The sequence below is a fragment of the Chionomys nivalis genome, chromosome 2, assembly GCF_950005125.1.
Source record: "Chionomys nivalis chromosome 2, mChiNiv1.1, whole genome shotgun sequence".
Classification (NCBI taxonomy): domain Eukaryota; kingdom Metazoa; phylum Chordata; class Mammalia; order Rodentia; family Cricetidae; genus Chionomys; species Chionomys nivalis.
In genome coordinates, this window is record NC_080087.1 from 38,905,128 (window position 1) to 38,924,122 (window position 18,995).

General features: G+C 38.8%; 1 protein-coding gene across 13 annotated transcripts in view; it reads left to right on the forward strand.

Moving 5' to 3' along the window:
• The window catches only part of Ptprk (protein tyrosine phosphatase receptor type K), a 549,613-nt gene that overhangs the window by 120,558 nt on the left and 410,060 nt on the right, over positions 1–18,995 (forward strand). For all 13 annotated transcript variants that reach the window (XM_057751267.1, XM_057751275.1, XM_057751167.1 and 10 more), the window contains exon 2: positions 10,636–10,758. In XM_057751267.1, coding sequence (XP_057607250.1) covers positions 10,636–10,758 — 123 coding nt within the window. The remainder of the gene's footprint in view (positions 1–10,635; positions 10,759–18,995) is intronic.

The following is an 18,995-nucleotide window of genomic DNA, read 5'->3' on the forward strand; positions in this document are numbered from 1 at the left end:
GCTTTAGTGGTATGGAGAGTGAACTAATGGATCTAACATCAGCTGATGTATTGGCTGAACTGATTATGATATGCAATTTTCTTGTTATAACTTCAGAAAATGGCACAGAAAACCATAACTCTTTACTATAAAGAATATAACCATAACTCTTTACTGTAAAGAACACTTACTGCTCCATCCTGAGGACCCAAGTTCAGATCTCTAGCACCCATATAAGAATGTGGATGTGGCCCTGCATTCTGCTGGAACCCCGGCACTGTGGTGGGGTAGGTTCCCTGGGCCTTGCTGGTGGTCAGTCTAGTCCAGGTTCAGGGGAGACATTGCCTCAAAGAAATAAGACCAGGAGTGAGATCAGGACTGGGGACATCCTCCTGTGCCTCCACATATGCTGGGTGTGCATAGACCTGTGTGTTTTCGTGTGTGTTTGTCTATATATGTATGTGTGTATCTCTATACACATATATGTTTGGAGATGTATGTATGTATCAACACTCACATACATACAGACACAAAAACATAAAAGAATTTATTTAAAGAACTGTGAAAAACTCAAATTTTCGATTTATAACTTGTTCATAAATCAAGCTTAAGATATTTGCCAGTAAAAGGGTTCCATATTCATGAAAATAGAGGAGAACAGTGCTTTACTTTCTTTTGAGATGCATATTAATTGCCCAAACTACGTTCAAATCTTATTGTTATTTTCTAAAGTGTATTTTAAAGTCTTAAGTGAATTGTTAATCTTAAAAATGTGATGGGGCATATTTTAGATGAGTTCTCCAGTCTGATCTAAAATCTGAGATTCTAAACAGGCCCTTCCCTCTCTGCTGGAAGTCTCGGTCATGGACTTTTGTTTCCCATGGCTTCAGCCTATCACGATATTCACTTCATCGTGAAAAATGATCCATCACCTATGCTTGAGAGGGGTTGGGAGCAACTTCAGAAATAAGCTAGACCATGTCATGTGTGGGTGAAGTGAAGCCCACCAGTAACTCTCCGTGACAAACAAAACAAAGAAAGGCTTAGGTTTGAGCTTGGGTGGCTTCCAGTTTTGCCATAATGTAAACATGGCTTCAGTTGGGAATTTTATTTTTCACTACATTTATTCTCAATTACGTTGTTCAGTGGTTTCCTTCAAATTGCGTATCTAGCGCTAAGTGCCAAGGATTGGGTTTTTGCTATGATAGTTAAAAGGTAAAAAGATAGGAAAAGAAATTCGGGTGCGCTTTTTCACTCAAGTTCTTGCAAAAAAAAAAATTCTCATCACAGTTAGTGTGACAGCAGAAGGAAATATCGTCTGAACAAAATTGCTGTTATTTACAAAAATGTTTTTATTTTAGTTTTTAAGGATCCCAAAGTCTGTGAATTCTACTGCTAGATAAAGAACTACAAACTTGTGACTGCAGTGAGGGAGAATTAGCCCCTCCTGGGAAGAACGCACTGATTGGGCTATCTAATACCAAGTGGTCAGCCCTGAAGCTATATACTTCCAACTCAGCAGGGTGCATTTTATGTATTTGTGCTTATATGTATATATGTAAGAATAGTAAAGAAAAAGGGACTAACAGTTTGAGAGTGGGAGGCGTAGCAGGTGTTGGTGGGAAAGGGCATGGGATGGGCTGGAGAGAGGAAAGGGAAGGGGGAGGCTATCTAATTATATTTTAGTAAAAATGTAAAAAAATAATTGAAACCCAACATTGCTTGTTTGTGTACCTTATGGGAGTGGTAAAACATGAAACTTGCAAGCTAACAAGGCAAAATTACCTTACAAAATTTTTACCTTAACTAACTCTGTTTAAGTACAACTATTTGTTGAAATTACTTAACGAGACAGACTTTTATAACTATACGATGTATTAGGTACTCTCCTGATTGCTGTGACCACAGTACCAGATAAGAGGCAACCTAGGAAGAGAAAGTGTTCATTTAGTTTCGTGGCAGGGAATAACGTTACATCATGGAAATGGGGTGTTGCAGTGTGGGTGTGGGGTGGCTGGTCATATTGTATTTGTAGACAGAAAACAAAGAGGTAAATGCCTCTTTTTTTGTGGGTTCTTTTTTATTCAAGCTCTGATCCCATTTCACATCATGGTGTGGCCCACTTTCAGGGTGGGTCTTTCTACCTCAGTTAACACAGAAATTCCTTCACAGACTTTCTCAAAGGTTTGTCTTCTAGGTGGTTCTATCTCTTGCATGTTGGCAGTATTAATCATGATATCCAATAAGGATTGTTGACAGAGGTTTCTGTCCCACCTGGTCCCGCAGCCTTTCTGTCCCAAAGAAACACACAGAGGCCTACATTAGTAATAAACTGGTTGGCTTATTAGCTCAGGTTTTCTTGTTAATTAACTCTTACATCTTACATTAATCCATAATTCTTGTCTGTGTTAGCCATGTGGCTTGGTATCTTTATCAGTGAGGCAGTTTCATCTTGTTTCCTCTGCATCTGGGTGACAGCTGCAGACTGAGCCTTTTTTCTTCCCAGAATTCTCCTATTCTGATCGCACTACCTATATTTCCTGCCTGGTCACCCCACCCATACTTCCTGCCTGGCTACTGGCCAGTCAACATTTTATTAATCCAATATAAGTGACAAATCTTTACAGTGTACAAGACTGTTGTCCCACAGCAAAGGATGCTTTCCTTTTTTTGGCATCAAAAAGAACTTTTACGTCTGTGAGTTCAGTTTTTTTCTTCTAGAGAATATCTGGCACTTCTTGGACAATGTCATGGATGGAGTGGGGCTGGGTGCTTTCTGGTATAGTCAGCTTGCAGTGCCTGGATTCACAGCCTTTCCTTGGTGTTTTTTTTCCTTCCTTCCTTCCTTCCTTCCTTCCTTCCTTCCTTCCTTCCTTCCTTCCTTCCTTCCTTCCTTCCTTCCTTCCTTCCTTCCTTCCTTCCCTCCCCCTCTTATTTTTGCTTAAATATTTATTTATTTTTATTTTATGTGTATGGATGACTGGCTGTATGTATGTATGTATGTATACTATGTGCATGTCTGGTGCCTCAGGAAGCCAGAAGAAGGCTTCAGTTTCCCTAAGATTGGGGATACGGGAAGCTGTGAGACACCATATGGGTACTGAGAACTGAACCCAGGTACCAGGTCTGTGCTTTAAACTGCTCCAGCTTTTCTTTGGTACATCTTGGTCTGTTACCATGAGTGATTATTATTTTTTTATTATGAGGCATATTTTATGAATGTATTCCTCCCCTTGTTATTTGGAGGAAGAATCTTATATAGTCTAGGCTGAACTCAAACTCAATGCATCTCAAAGACTGGTATTGACTCCTGGATCTTCCTGCCTCTATCCCTCAAATGTGGTGATTAGTTGCCTGTACTACCACATTTTAATAAGACTCTTCATCTCTACAGTGATTTCTAACGCTATGGAATCCTCTGTTAGCTTCACTGTGAGGTTACAAGAAGTCACATATAGATGTAGGCTACCCATCTATCCATTTTGTGCATGTCCATATGACTATGCAAGGTCATGCCATACAATTTCTTCTGTAGTACGAAGGGGCTAAACCTTTAGGGTAATGAGTCTCATACTTCTCTTTCTCTTAGCACTCTGAATGTTTGACTTAGGATAGATGGATTGGTTTTACATTCCATCTCTAGTTGAGTTTCCTGCTGCTGCCCATCTTGATTTATGTAGAAAATGAGTTTTAACCAGGCTAAGTTCTAGCAGTAGTTTTAAGAATATCGCAGATGAGAGTAGTCTAAGCCAGGGGCTGGTGAACGGCCTATGGGTCATATCCAGACTTCCATCTACTTTAGGACATGTCCTATTCCAGTGAAGCCATGTCATTTGTTAGTCCCTTTTCTCCGTTGGGCTGCTTTCTAGCTGCAGTTAAAAGAAATTGTGTAATTGCAATAGAAACTAAATGGAACCTGAAGTGTTTCCTAACTGACTTTGCATAGATAGATTTCGGTCACTCCTGATTTAAGGGTGCAATTCCTGTTTTGAAACATGTATGATACATGTTCAGGGAAATGCTGGTTGTATAGAAACCTCTCTGTCGTCTTTCTGGCTAATTAATTTGAAAGATGTTTCTTTTCATTTAGCTGTTAATTATCTGTGTAGGGTCAAAACTGCATAGCCCGTGTATAAACTGAAAAAATGTCCCAGGGTTATAGACAGGGTATACTTTATAGAAAATTATTAAGTGTAAGTAGCTTTATTTGTGAGAATTTTGACTAATCCTCACAGCATTTCAGGATAGTTATTATTGAGTTGATATTACGTGGGAGGGAATTGAAACTCAGAAAATTAAAATAGCAAAACTATGCATGTACTTATCCACACTCCATGCTGTGTCTACATGCATACTCTCTTCGATCACCAAAGGGTATGCCAGGCCCTTAAAATTGCTTAAGTCTAATTAACTGAGGTGCATGTTATTTGAATATTACTTCATTCAAGAGAAGGAGGGGTGTGTAATTGAGCTTCTTGCTCCATTCTGGTTAATTCGGTCTTATTGAAGTATGGTTATGCAGACAAAGTATAAAATTTGCTTTGGATCCTAGACAATTTAAATAAGAAGCCTTGCCATCTACATAATATTGGATTATATATATTAAGCATGTACTTTCAGTTAGAGCTGGGACTCCAGGGAGAAAGAATTTGATAATCAATGAATGTGTCTGAAATGAGTTCTTTTCTCATCAATAAGAATTACTCCTCCTTATTCATAAATGATAGCTCTAAATTCAAAGGAAACATGTCAAGGGTTCCTTTTCCTTAGCAACTAGGTCGACTCAGATAATATTTTCACATACTAATTAATTGCAAGCAACCTGAAGGGTTTTTCTCCAAGTCTGGATTCATTATCTTCTTTAAAACTCTCATTTATAATTTCTAAGCTTTTTCCCCCACTAAGGTCCTCAGTGACAACAATTAGAATGACTTATTATGATTCATTCATCTTCTCCTAATGGAATTAATTATTTATGTGCACTTGAATTGTGTGTGTGTATATATGTGTAGTGTGAGTATTTTAATTTTCAGATATGAAATGAAGAAAAAGTGTTAATGTCTTTAGGGCTGGCGAAGACACACACTACCTGGGCATTGATTGTGTTCGTCAGTTCTCATTTTGTACTTCCAATATTCCCAGATGTGTGCAGTTAACAGGAAACAAAAACCTATGAAGACATTCCAGCATTTTTCAGAGGAACATTATCTGAAAGCCATTTGTCTATTTTGTTCCAATAAGATGTTTTTCTGGGAATAAAGATTTGCTCCTATCAACCTGAACGTCAGTCAAGAGTAGCAAGGTTTTTTTCTTCTTTAGAATTATTTTGGTGGGGTATATTGGCTTCTTTGGGCATTTTGCTTTCAGACCTGCGATTTTATGTTTGTTTTCTTCAGATTTATTTATTTATTTATTTATTTATTTATTTGTTTGTTTGTTTGTTTGTTTTTTGAGACAGAGTTTCTCTGTGGCTTTGGAGCCTGTCCTGGAACTAGCTCTTATAGACCAGGCTGGCCTCTAACTCACAGAGATCCGCCTGCCTCTGCCTCCCAAGTGCTGGGATTAAAGGCGTGCACCACCACTGCCCGGCCAGATTTAATTTTTTGTTATTTTAATTGTGTGTCTCTTGTGAGTATATTCACATGAGCATAGCTGCCTGTGGAAGCCTTAGACTTTGGATCCCAATGGAGTTGGAGTTAGAGGCATCTGGGGGTGCCCTGACCTTGGTGGATTCTTTGCCATAGCAGATGCTCTTAATTACTGAACCATTTCTCTAGACCCTTTTCTTGGAATTTCTAATTAGCACAATAATAGGAACTATTCAAATCTTGTTTAGTTTAATACTGTCTGTGGTCGAATTTTCTATTATGTATCAGTTTATCTTTTGTCCCAGGGTAAAGAAACATCATTTGAAGTGGTCTACCAGCTAGGTTCATGTTATTGCTTAGTTCACAACGGGCGAAAGCTGACTTTTTTCACTTTCCTGAGAATCCTCTTACAATTGTACTAAATATGTCATATTTTCCAACACAGTCTATGATTTTCCATGCGCTCTTTTAAGGTGTATAGTTTTCCCACATTCTTTAAGCTAATGAGAAAGTTTTCCATCTCCATAGCTAAATGGAGCTCGTGCTGTGGAAACAGTCAGAAACACGAGACGCAATTCTGTTTGTTTCCTGCATTTATACTCAGCAAAGAAATGACAAATTGGTCAGTGTCCTGGAAGGCAAAGTGGGGAAGATTCTGCTACATTCGCTTTTCAAAGCCCACTTTTCACAGTTTATGTGGAACAAGCTGTCTAGGCCTTCTGTAATGAATATATATATATATATATATATATATATATATATATATATATATATATTTTTTTTTTTTTTTTTCCCCCCCATGGCTCAGACTTGTTTAAGGTCTGAGTATTTTTTAACAGGCTTCATGGCTGACAAATGTAGCTTAGTCTGGTACTTGCTTAGCAAACATTATTCCCAAGGTTGTATCCTCCAGGTCACAGACGCTGGGAATGTTATCTTGGGTCTGTAATCCCTGAATTGAGGACAAGAAGGCAAGAGGATTCAGAGTTCAAGGTCATCCTCACTGAGTTTAAGGTCAGCCTGGGCTACAGGAGGCCTTATTTCAAAACACTAGCAAAACCAACCAATCAAACCAACAACCACCAGCAGCAACAACAGAGTCAAACCAAATAACAAAATGACAAAAAAAATTACACAAAGAATTCTGACTTTAGGTAGAATTTGAGTTTCGAAAGTGATTTTTTGCATTTATTTATTTATTTATTTATTTATTATTGTGTCTGCATGCATGCGTGCATGCGTGCGTGAGTGTGTATGTGTGTGTGTGTACATGGATATATGCTCGTGCAAAAATTTGGGTAGTTGATTTTGTCTTCTCATAAAGCTTGCTGAATTAAAGTCAGGCCATCAGGCTTGGCAGCAAGCACCCTCACATTCTAAGCCTCACAACAGTTTGAGTCTAACTCATTTTTCTCATACATTTCAAGCGTCTCCATTCCCTGTTCTCTCACGCACATGCCATGATCTTTAATAAATGCTCGAGAGTTGTTCCAGGCGGAACCCATGAGGCTCCATGCTTGCCAGAGGGACTCTCAGCAATCATGGCTTGTTGGGGAAAGGGTGTCACTTCAGTGGTATAATCACAAGTTGTCCTTGTTGTACTGTAGAACAGTTCTCCTAACCTGGGTACAGAGTCCTTTATGTGGCTCACAGCAAGGTGAAAAGACACTTGTGATGATGAAGCTACCCCTTAACTGAGTGATCAGAGGAGAGGAATCAGCGTCTGAGATGTTCTTCAGGAGTAGTTCTCTACTGGGGTTAAATACGATCGTCCCCTCTGCTCGGGGGTGACGTGCAGCTTCCCCTGTTGCCTTATCACTAGGAGCTGACAGAATAACTGGAAACTGAAGGTGCCACCTCTTTGATAGGTCTTCAACAACAGAATGTTGTCGTTTGTTACCAGTTCAGGTTTGAACTTGCTGTTCCTTCCAGCAACTGAGTGAAACCTAAGACTTATTAGGTGTATTTTTGTTTATGAATTAGAACTGTGAACACAAACTATGGCTCTTATTCTAAAAGGAGACATATATTATGGCTCAGGAACATGAGCTGAATGTCATGCTCCAGTGCAGAAGTGATCGCATGAGCTTTTTATGGTAGTATAACAAAGAACAGTCATGAGTCGATGCATGCCCACCGACCACTACAAAGCTGGAACTCTCAGATTCTCCTGCCTTGGCCTTCCAAGTTCTGGGATTAAAGGTGTGTGCCACCATTGCTCAGAAACCAAGACTTTTTAAGAGAAACATTTAGAAAAGATATAGGATAGAAGGGGATAGAGGAGCTTAGGAAAAGGAGAATATATTCCCAAGAGGTAGGGTTGAACTTCTTGTTGTAGGGAGGTAGCTTGATCATTCAGGCTGTTCGGCAGCTCAGGCCCAAAATAATCACACAGAAACTATATTATTTAAATCACGTCTCGGCCAATCACTTAAGTGTATTGCTAACTAGCTCTTACATCTATTTTTAACCCATTTCTGGTATTTTACATTTTATCACGAAGTTTGTGGCCTACCGCAAGGTTCCAGTGTCTGTCTCTGGCGGGGCTACATGGCTTCTCTCTGACTCTGCTTCCATTCTCCCAACATTCAGTTTAATTTTCTCCACCTAGCTAAGTTCTACCCTATCAGGCCAAACCATTTTCTTTATTAACCATTGGTATTCACAGCATATAGAAGGAATCCCTCATCACTTCTTGAGAGAGCTACTGGCAATATTTTTTACTTGGGACATCCTTCCTTCCTTAGGTGTAACTTAGTCAACCTGATTTAGCGAGTATAGTCAATTCCTTTGGTTTCTTTAGAATTTTGATCATCTTGTTGTCATATGTATCATTCTGTTTTATTCACTGGCCTAGAGTTATTATTATTGAATCCTATTTCTTGTCCTTTTCACTTCATCTTCACTTCACTGGCCTTAATCTTAAGACAGAAACTCACATTACAAAGCGGAATATAAAAATGTGCTAACGCAGGTTTATAAATATGCTTTCCATGTAATAAATAGGTCTGTGGTTCCTCTCAGATTAGAACTTATTGTAAAATAGAATTTGAAGTTTATCTTCAAGGAGTTTTCTTATCATTCAAGTCAAGCTGATCAGTTAATGATTTTAAGATCCCTTTGACACATTTCTGGTACAGCGGTGATAAGTAATGTCGACCCACTTTTTCTGTATAACTGTTCCCCAGTTACTGTTAATCTGAACACTGAAGTCTAAAATTAACCATGTCTATGAGGGGCAGCAATTACAGCCATCCGTCTTCCAAATGAGTCAATGTGATTTCCACTGATATTTTAAATTTATGTACTGTGGAAGCCCAGACTTACATAAAGGGCAGTGGGGTCTTCTCAGGCCTACATTGCAAAGCAGTAAGTCTTTTGGGGCTTTGATAGTGAATTCTATCTGTGAGGAAAACTTTTCCCCTTGGGAAGTAAAGATGCACATCCTAGCAACCTCCTTTTGTAAGTTTTAAATGAATTAAATTAATTCTAAGTGAAGCTAATTTTAAATGAAAAGTACGTCATCTTTCACGAATACCTGTGTAACAAAGGTCACTTTTAGCATGTTCAAAAGGCAATGTTAGGTGTTCCAGCTCTTGGGCTGTGGGTTATAGTGTAGGATTACTGTAGTCAGAGGAAAGATGCGAGGAACCCAGTGTACTCTGGTTTTGAGAAAGGTATTGGGGTTGTGGAGTTCTCTGTCCTTTACAATTTTGTTTTTGATGCAGTTGCTCTCTGTCATTGCTGGAGATTGCGTCTTTCAGTCACAGCCAAAGTGACGAACTTTTGATTAGGAGAGTGAGGTGAATTTAATGGTCTGACGTTTACCACCTGTTAGCTGTTACTGCCTGCCTTAGAATTCCCCAAGTTTCTCCACAGAGATCTCCATGGAAACTAAGCAAATAAGCCACTTGAAAGGAGGCAGGTTATTGGTTTTTCTCATTAAAGCCACTGCTAGATTTTCATTAGTCGTAATCCATTTTCTTTCAAGATTAGACATACGGGCCACTTATTTTCCCAATTTGAGTAAACCCTATATGTTGACTTGTGTACCCTTTGCAGATGAGCTGAGAAGCAAGTGTAACCATTTTCCCCCTGCTGTATAGTCACATCTGAAAGTAAACCATGGAGGCCAAAAGATGACCGGTGTGAAAGGGGAAAGGCTACTCGCTCTGTAAAATCAGGCCATTAAGCAGAGTGGAAAGCTGAGCGTGGGAACGGACTAAAATGATCCGTTTTGTATTTCAATTTCTCCCACTTTAAAATTGTAAACTGCAATTGAAAATAATATAGATATTGTACAGAAGAGCCGACCCCAGACCTCCAGCACTATTTAGACATCAGTAAACTTGTGTGTTTGATTTGCTGTAGTAGACGGCGTAGACATCTTTTAAGTTAAGGCTTAAATTCAAACTTCAATGTTTTGAATTTGTGCTGCAAAGAAAGTTTTCACACTCCCTGCCCCCTTTGCAATAAAGCTGTCAGCACTGTTTAGATTGTAGTTTTATAAATTGAAGTAAAGACTCATTATATATAATGTGTGTGCGTGTTTTTTTTTTTCTTTTCTTTTTGGGACAGATTTTCTCTGTGTAGCTTTGGAGCCTGTCCTGGAACAAGCTCTGTAGACCAGGCTGGCCTCAAACTCATGGAGACTTGCCTCCTCTGCTTTCTGAGTGCTGGAATTAAAGGTGTATACTACCAGGCTGAGCATATATATACGTGTGTGAGTGTGTGTGTGTTTGTATGTATGTGTTTATACTTATGTGTTATTTTTAAAAGGCATATATATATAAATATATGATTAATTTAAAAATCACATATCATATATATATGAAAGCTTCAAAGCTTAAGCTTTCCTTTTGGGGCTCAGCCCAGTAGAATGTACTGAGGTTTCTATTGGTATCGAATTTTTCGTAAAAGTAGTGCCAATAGAATATCACTAACAATTAAGATCACATGCGTCATGGCAATTACATATTTCACCTTTAGCACTTGCTTCTTCAGGTGCTTTCCTCCTGTGGAGAAAATGTGTGTAGAATGTAATAATGTTCCTCCGTTCCTTTTCTAGGTGGCTGTACTTTTGATGATGGGCCAGGAGCCTGTGACTACCACCAGGATTTATATGATGACTTTGAATGGGTCCATGTCAGTGCGCAGGAACCCCATTACCTGCCCCCCGAAATGCCTCAAGGTAAGCTGTGTTCTCCTAAGTCAGTGTCCAGGGAATAGTTTTAGACTAAACAGTATTTTCTTACTTTATATCTAATTTATTATTATTGGTACTTCAGATCTAGTTTATTATTATTGATCCTTATGCTAACATCTAAAAATCTTAAAATACTCTTTACCTCTTCCATAACAATTTTCTATATCGTCTCCTCTATTTTTCAAGAATTCTTATTACATCTTTCTTTTCACTTTGGAAAAACATCTGTAACTTTGTAAACATTGCTTTTACCCCCTTAATAGGAAGTCAAAATCACTAAACCTGAAAAAAATCACAGAACAAGCAAAATTTATAGGAAAAATATAATGAAGTTTAGTCATTCGGAATATCTTCGATTATATTTCACTTGGTCCAGGTAGACTGTGGGCAAGCATTCAATAGCCTACGATCAGGAGAGAAATTGTCTCCTTCACCCCCAGAATATGAGTATGTTACTGGCTCTGTAGAGAGAACCCCTGGAGACAAAACTACCAAGTGGAGATGTTTTCTTTTCTTTTTTTTTTTCCTAACTATCAAAATAGTTTTTTTTTATTAATTTATTTAATTATTAAAGATTTCTGCTTCTTCCCCGCCACCACCTCCCATTCCCCCTCTCCCCCAATCAAGTCTTCCTCCCTCCTCAGCCCAAAGAGCAAGCAGGTTTCCCTGCCCTGTGGGAGGTCCAAGGACCACCCACCTCCATCCAGGTCTATTAAGGTGAGCATCCAAACTACCTAGGCTCCTACAAAGCCTTTACGTACAATAGGATCAAGAACCCATTGCCATTGTTCTTCAGTTCTCAGTAGTCCTCATTGTCCGTTATGTTCAGTGAGGGAACTCACCAAGGCCAGCTGGCCGGGGTCTGAAAAAGCATGGGAGATGTTTTCTGAGTAGATTTTGTACCAACAGGGCAGAGGCCTGTTCCTTACTCACTTAGAACTTTTAGGGATTGATATTTGATTTTTATGGTAGTATAGTTCCTGATCGTTTTGGACTGGTCATGATTTTTCTGTGATATGTGAAAAGCACATCAAGATGTATCTTATCAATATGTATCTTCCACTTAATAAATTATGGGACGAGTATTTCTTTCAGTTCTACATATTAATTCTAAATTGTGTATTTAACAGTAATTTGATTAATTATAAGATCAGAAAGAAACATAAAATTTGAATCACAATACCTCAATGAACAAATGATCTTCAGAAAGAGACAAATAATTATATATAGAATAGGTATGTATAAGAGATCACATTCCTACATTATGCTATGAATCATTTAACTGATACATTGATTTTCTACTAATAATTTCTTTGGGAGTATAATTTTAGTATTTTATTATAATTAAATAAAGATAGCTTAAAATGATTTTTTTCCCTACAAATTCAGAATGTCCTCCATAATTGACAGTGAATTTTAGACATCACCATTGTAAGTGCAAAATATCAATTCTGGTTACTGATTAAAAAATCTTGCTAGTTCATATGATTCATAAAAACAAAGGAAAAACCATTGATGATTATCAGCAGAATATGATAAATAGTCAAAGCAAATAAAATAAAACCCAGAACATGGATCTCTAAATGAGGACTGTAAATAAATACAATGAGTATATTCTTTGGAAATATTTTGTATAGTTCCATTCTGTGCTGGGGGCCTGGATTAGGTCCGCTTTTTATTTTGAACTGTAGCTTTCTCTGGCTGAGTAAGGAAATGGTTATTTTGTGGTTAGACTAAGGCATAATTTCTTTGTGGAGGGATACGCTGATGGGCAGTCTTTCGTGGACAACCCTGGTTTCTTCAGCTTGACCCTGACACTTTGGCAGACTCCCTGCATCCTGTGCATTGCTTTGCATTCTTCTTTCAAAGGCGCATAAATTATTATTCTGGCTCATTTTGATTAAAGAAACCACTGTACGTTTTCACTTGAGTTTTCTCAGTGGTATATTTAGACTTAATATTTCATGTATATTAAAAAGGTGGGCCGGAATGCACACATTTGGACTGTTTATCATCAGAGAATAATCAGAAAGACGTTGATTTATGGAAATGTTGCCATTACTAATTGCTATTGATGGTGGGTAATGAGTGCTGAAGAGAATGTTCAGATGACCTTGTTGGCTCACCTTTCACACAATTACTTAATCACTGGTTACAGTAAAGGATGATATGCACTGAAAATGAAAGTGTTTGAAATTCAGCCATATCCTCCAATTAATAGCACATTAAATAATTAATCATGCAAAGGAGGGAAAAGGTCACGGATACTTTTCTCTTCAGAAAGTAACTACATGTAGTCTGAGGAGAAGTGAGAGAAGGGCTTGTGTTGTGTGTTGCTTTTTTTATTTCTTTTCTATGCATATGAGTGTACATGTGGGTTCACATGCCCATGAGTATTTGTGCTTGTGGGGGAAAGAGGACGATCCTAGGTGCTGTTCCTCAGGAGTGCTCCATCTTGGTTTAGAGACAATGTCTCCAAGTCACCTGGAGCTTGCAGAGCTGGCTTATCTGTCTGGCCAACCTGAATCTTTCTGTCTCACACTCTTTCTTTTGCCTTAGAAATTTTAAGAGCCTCATCATTGTTCAGCATGGTGAGATAGACAGAAGTAAGGTCTCACACTTGAATGGCAGGCACATTCCTGACTGAAGGATCTACCTAGTTCTACTCAGTTCTTTTTACAGTGTGGTCCCCTCCCCATTTTCCTTCTGATATTCTTTTAAAGAGCCAACTAAGCATTAATCTGTCCATATATTGGCAAAGTGGACATAATTAGACTTACTAAATATTAACATCCCGTTTTGACGAGTTGGCTCAGCTGTTAAAAGCTTGTTCATTTAGAGGACAGGGATTTGATTCTTAGCACTCACAGGCAATTTGCAATTGTCTGTATCTCTAGTTCTAGGCAATCCGATGTCTTCTTCTGACCTCCATGAGCAACAGGAACGTACATGGGACATACATACATATATGTGTGTAAAACATTCATATACATAAAATAAAATAAATAAATCTATTTAAATCTTTTTGCACACAGATATGTAGGCTTGTTTAAGACTTCATTTACTGAAAATACATAAACAGAAACAAAAGACACAGCCAAGGCAACCATCTGTGCCGTGTGTCTGAGGAAGTCTGTCTGTGTGAGACAGACATGGTATTGAACCTTCTGAGGTGCTTGGACATTGTTAACTATTGACTTTTTTAATTGGCCTTCAGAGGGCAAAAAAAAGTGAATCAACAGTTTGAAATAACAAGGTAAAAATAAAGAAAATAAGGGATTAACTTCTCGCGAGAGATATGCTACTTTTAGTGACTGCTTGCCATGTTCTAGAGCAGTTCTTAGCTTGTTAGATGACAATAATAATGACAAAAAGGACCATTAGCTGTTTGAAAATAGCATGCAGAAGAATGAACGCTTCATAAATGTGCCCTGTAGCCAAAAGTCATATGAAAATAGGAAAAGCTACTTGTCAGTGAAAAGCTAAGTCTAGCCGTAATGAGAAGCCGTGGTACCCATCTGACACCAGGTGTAGCTGACAAGAATACAGAGTAAGGGAAAGCCTCTTAGGCTACTGTGGACGGTAAATCTGCATAGCCACTTTGTACAGTCTAATGGCCAGCTAATCCATTCTTGGATATGAGCCCAGAAGAACTGAGTACATGTGTTCATTCAAGGAATGTACGGCTGTATATTGTACCGATGTTCTTAATCGTTCCAAGATGAAGACAGTCTGAATTCTTGTCAGTAGTACAATGTACCAAAGGGTGGGAGTGTGTTCACGTGATGAAATCACACCACAATGTGAGGGAATTGACTCGTGCTGTGCATAGCAATATTGATGAATTTCACAAGCATCATCAGAAAATGAACTCAGGCCCAAGAGTAGATACTGTATTTTACCTCCTTAAATTTCAAAAGTAGGTCAGCTGATTGACAAGTTAGATGTCTGTATGGTAGTGCTTGCATTGGGAGAGGCTTGAAAGAGACAGCTGGATACCCTGGGTAGTTATCGATCTGGGTGGCACTTGAGCTGCTTTTTGTTTGGAAATTACTGAACTCCCGGGGGTAAGTTGTTTTCTGACTGTATCTTACGAGTTAGTACAGAGTGACAAGTGAGACCCGTTTTCACAAGAATGCTGTTGAGAAGCTGGAATAATAATTATAATGTTGTAGGTTAGCGAAAGAGATACTCCAGGAGACCTCAGATAGTAACCACTTTCGCCACCCTTGATCCCAGCCTGCATTCATCTTTGGGCTTATGTATGGGTATTTTTTTTTTTCGTCCAGTTATCCATTCATCAAATTCTTGGCCATTTGTTTACTATATGTATGTGTCATCGTCCAAAGGGTGAGGAGCTTCCTGGTTGTCTTGGAACTCCTCTTCGGTCCTCATAATTCAACAGTCTCTCACTAGGTCAAAATGCTTGTTGTGGAAACATGAGGACCCAGGTCCCTGGTACCTACATAAAAAGTTGGGCATAGCTTTGTGACTGTAACCCCAGAATTGGTGATGGAGACAGGCAAATCCTGGGAGGTTTCTGTCCTACTAGCCCAGAAGATACAGTGAGTTTCAGGTTCAGTGGGAAACCCTGTCTATAGCATTGAGAGTGATAGGAGAAGACCCTGGGTGTCTCTCTATGACTTCTGCTCAGGTGCACCCACCCTCAGCCCACCCCATACTCCCCACCACCACCGTGCACCATGCAAACACACCACTCAAGTAAATAAAGATTTTGTTCATTATTTCAGAGAGCTTTTCCCTCTTCTTAAAGAAAGCAACCGAGTGGTAGTTTTTGTTTCTTAAACATTGTCATGACTAATTCTATTGTGATCACAAGACTGTAATTATTCAATAAACTTTTGCACTTATAAGTGATATCATCTATGTGGAATATGTTTAAATACTATTTATTTGTTAGTACAGAGGGAGAGCCACCGCTGTCTTTTCCTCACTTGCCAGGCTAATAGCAGTCTTCCACACGGAGACCTGTTACATTAATACAGAAGAGAAGCCCCAGAGTATGTGAACAACGGACAGAACTAGAAATTGTTCTTTGATCTTATACATATTTATGTCTGTGATCTTGACTGTCAAGGTTTCTTTTGTGCTTATGACCACATGAAACAAATGTATTTGTCCATTTGACTATCTGTTCTGGTGAAGACCAGAGAGCGAGGGACTTGATTGACATATCAGTACATTTTACTTTCTCTCACTGAAATTGTAACGGCTTTTTTCCTTTGAATATGTTTCTCTGAAATGATTAATTACATTTTACTTTAGAGTCTCTAGAGTATCCATTTGACATTGTTTCAAATTATGACTACATTAGATTCTACCTTCAGCTTGCTTCTTTCTACTGCTAATATAAATCACTGCATGGAGTTTTTAACTTAAACTGCACATACTGTATGTTATATAAAAAAATAAAGGTTCTATTTCTGATTAACCAGAATTATGTAGGAGGAAACCATTTCTCTCTCTTGTAAAACTTAGCGAGATGTGATTCAATAGTTTATGGCCTTACAATTTAGAAAACAGATGAAATTATGCAGGAGAGGTACAGACATTAGCAATGCTAAGAAACGAGCCTTTGCATTAACTTGTTGCATTTAAAAATGAGTCTTCGTTTTCTTAGTTTTAAGCGTGTTTTATTAGCCAGGTTGTTAAAATAGAGCTTACATTCTTCAGATACTTATTTGGTGAGCTTCCTTCTGCTTGCGTATTCAAGAGGAACATGCTCATGAGTCCCGGGTTTGGTACTTTCTTCTGCTGGTGTGGCGTGGAGAAAGTGAACACTTTGATGTCTACAGTTAAATGCACATGACAGAATTTATGGGGGACTTAATGATCCTAGTCTGTCACCACTCCAGCTCCTTCAAGGCAGTCACTATGAGAAATACTTACAGGCTTTAAGACTAGGGCATTAAGGAAAAGTTGGAAACGGTATTTGCTTACTCAGACTCTTTCATATATGCGCCTGAGAGAAGGAAGTTAGCTCTCAACTGATAGATTCCTGAGTTTTTTAGGAAATTTCTTTTTCCCTCCCTCTCTCCCTCCCTCTCTCCCTCAATCCCTCCTCCCCGTGTGTGGAAGTGTGGGTGTGTATACACAGCTGTGTAATGGCATGCGTATAAAGGTGAGAGAGTCCAAGGACCACCGCGGATGTCAGTGCCTTGTTTGAAACAAACTCTCTGTTGGTTTGCTGTGTTTGTCATTGTAGCTGGACCCTGAACTTCTAGGATTTGAATCTCTCCACCTCCTTCTGGCCAGAAAAGGCCTAGGATTAGAGACCTACTGCATTCGACTTTATGTAGGTCTGGAGATCTGAACTCCACTCCCAATGCTTGCATGAGAAGTGCTCTATCCATTGAGCCATCATTGCAGCAGCTTCATATACAATTTTTTAATCCTCCTCAGAGCCTATAAAATGTGTGATGTTGAGAGGAGCAGAGGGAGTCACTTGCTTACAGATAATCAGGACAGATCAGTAATTTGTTACAATACCACCTTGCTCTTACGATGTTACAGCCAGACTGACACATTTCCTTGACCCCAGCATAGATATTTAAGTCTACTATACAGTGTTACTTATTTTATTTAATCTACATTGGCTTTCTACTGTTGTGGGAGTGAAGACCACACACTGTTTGCTTTACTATCTCTTACTCTCCTGGGGAAATATCTTCTAGGATTCACTGTAGCTAGAATGGCTACTGAGCTTTAAAATTTCCCCCCAAGATGTTCATCCTTTGGGGTGAGGCTTTGCCCTTTCATGCATTCACCTTTATGTTATTTTTAGTCATTTGATGAACACTTTGCATCTGTCAGTCCGAGCAACCTTAAAAACACACATTATCTGCTGTGTCATTAGAGCATGTGTGCGAAGAAAAAACCAAGGACTCACTGAAGGCATCTGAGTAAAGTCAGGGTTTGGAAATCATTTTAAGCCGTTGTTTACAGCGGTCTATTTTAGGACAAGAATTACGGGCTTATTTCAGTGTGCCCGTCCAAACCTTGTCATCATTATGTCTGTTGGTGTTTTCGCCTTGAGCACAGCAGACAAGGTAGTTTGCCACATTTGAGTTTCTTATTAAAAACACCAAAAGTTGGAGGCAGGGTGAAGGGAGGAAGTGAAAGAGTGTTACGGAGCACTTGAAGGATAAACCACCAAGGAATGGCTACTTTTTAATGCGAGGATTATTACCTTTATGGACATAAATGCAGCATGAAGAGTGTCTAAATTATAGGGAACAGAAATGGCATGCTGAGACAGGGCTTTCTTCCTGCTATTTCAGGTACATGATATATCTTAGTTAGATATGCTCCAATATATCTCACAGGGGGAAAGCAGTTCAGGAGAGAGAGAGAGAGAGAGAGAGAGAGAGAGAGAGAGAGAGAGAGAGAGAGAGAGAGAGAATTATATTGGTGTCACTACTAGAGAGTGTCCAACTTCCTACATGAATTACAGATAAGAATACAGAGTCAATTTCAGAGTCCATGCGTTCATCTTTAACATGTATCTTTAAAATCAATATGTAGTCCAGCGAAACAAAATTACTTTTCTTGGGATGAGGGTGATTCAAGCTATGGTTATGACCTTATATGTTACCTTTCTAAAAATAAACTTGTCTCGTGATACTGGAGCCTATCTGAGTTTGAGAGCTTATTAGCTTCTGAACACAGGAAGGACTATCTGGAAATAAAGAGGCGTCAATGGAACAACAGATTAAATAGTTCAAATAGTGATTTTGTAAAACTCTATGTGAAATTAAGACTTTCACCATAGCATGGTGCACTATATGTTCATATGCTAAATTACATCCAAATGCTCCGCTGTCATGAAAGACTGTTGGCCTTCATGTCTAATTTCCTCAGAGACAATGATTGTGTTATTTTTAAGGGTTATTACCTCTTCCCTAAAGAGGAAATTATTGACTGAGAAAAATTTCTCAACAAAATCTTCATGTTTTCTATCTTTAAAGCCCATGGCAGCTTAGAGTGGTCTATAAGATTGTTAACTCTTCACTTAGCAACATAGACTAAGAAAACGCTGGTGGCTTTTTGAAGGGCCGTGAGAAGCATGTTTAATAGGACAGTTTCAGAGAATTCACTAGTTACTCATGGGTTTCTTGACTCCCCACCGAGTTCTTTAATATGTAAACAGAAGTTACTGTCCTGCCCTGCCAATCCAGCAACCATTCAGTCCCAACAAAACA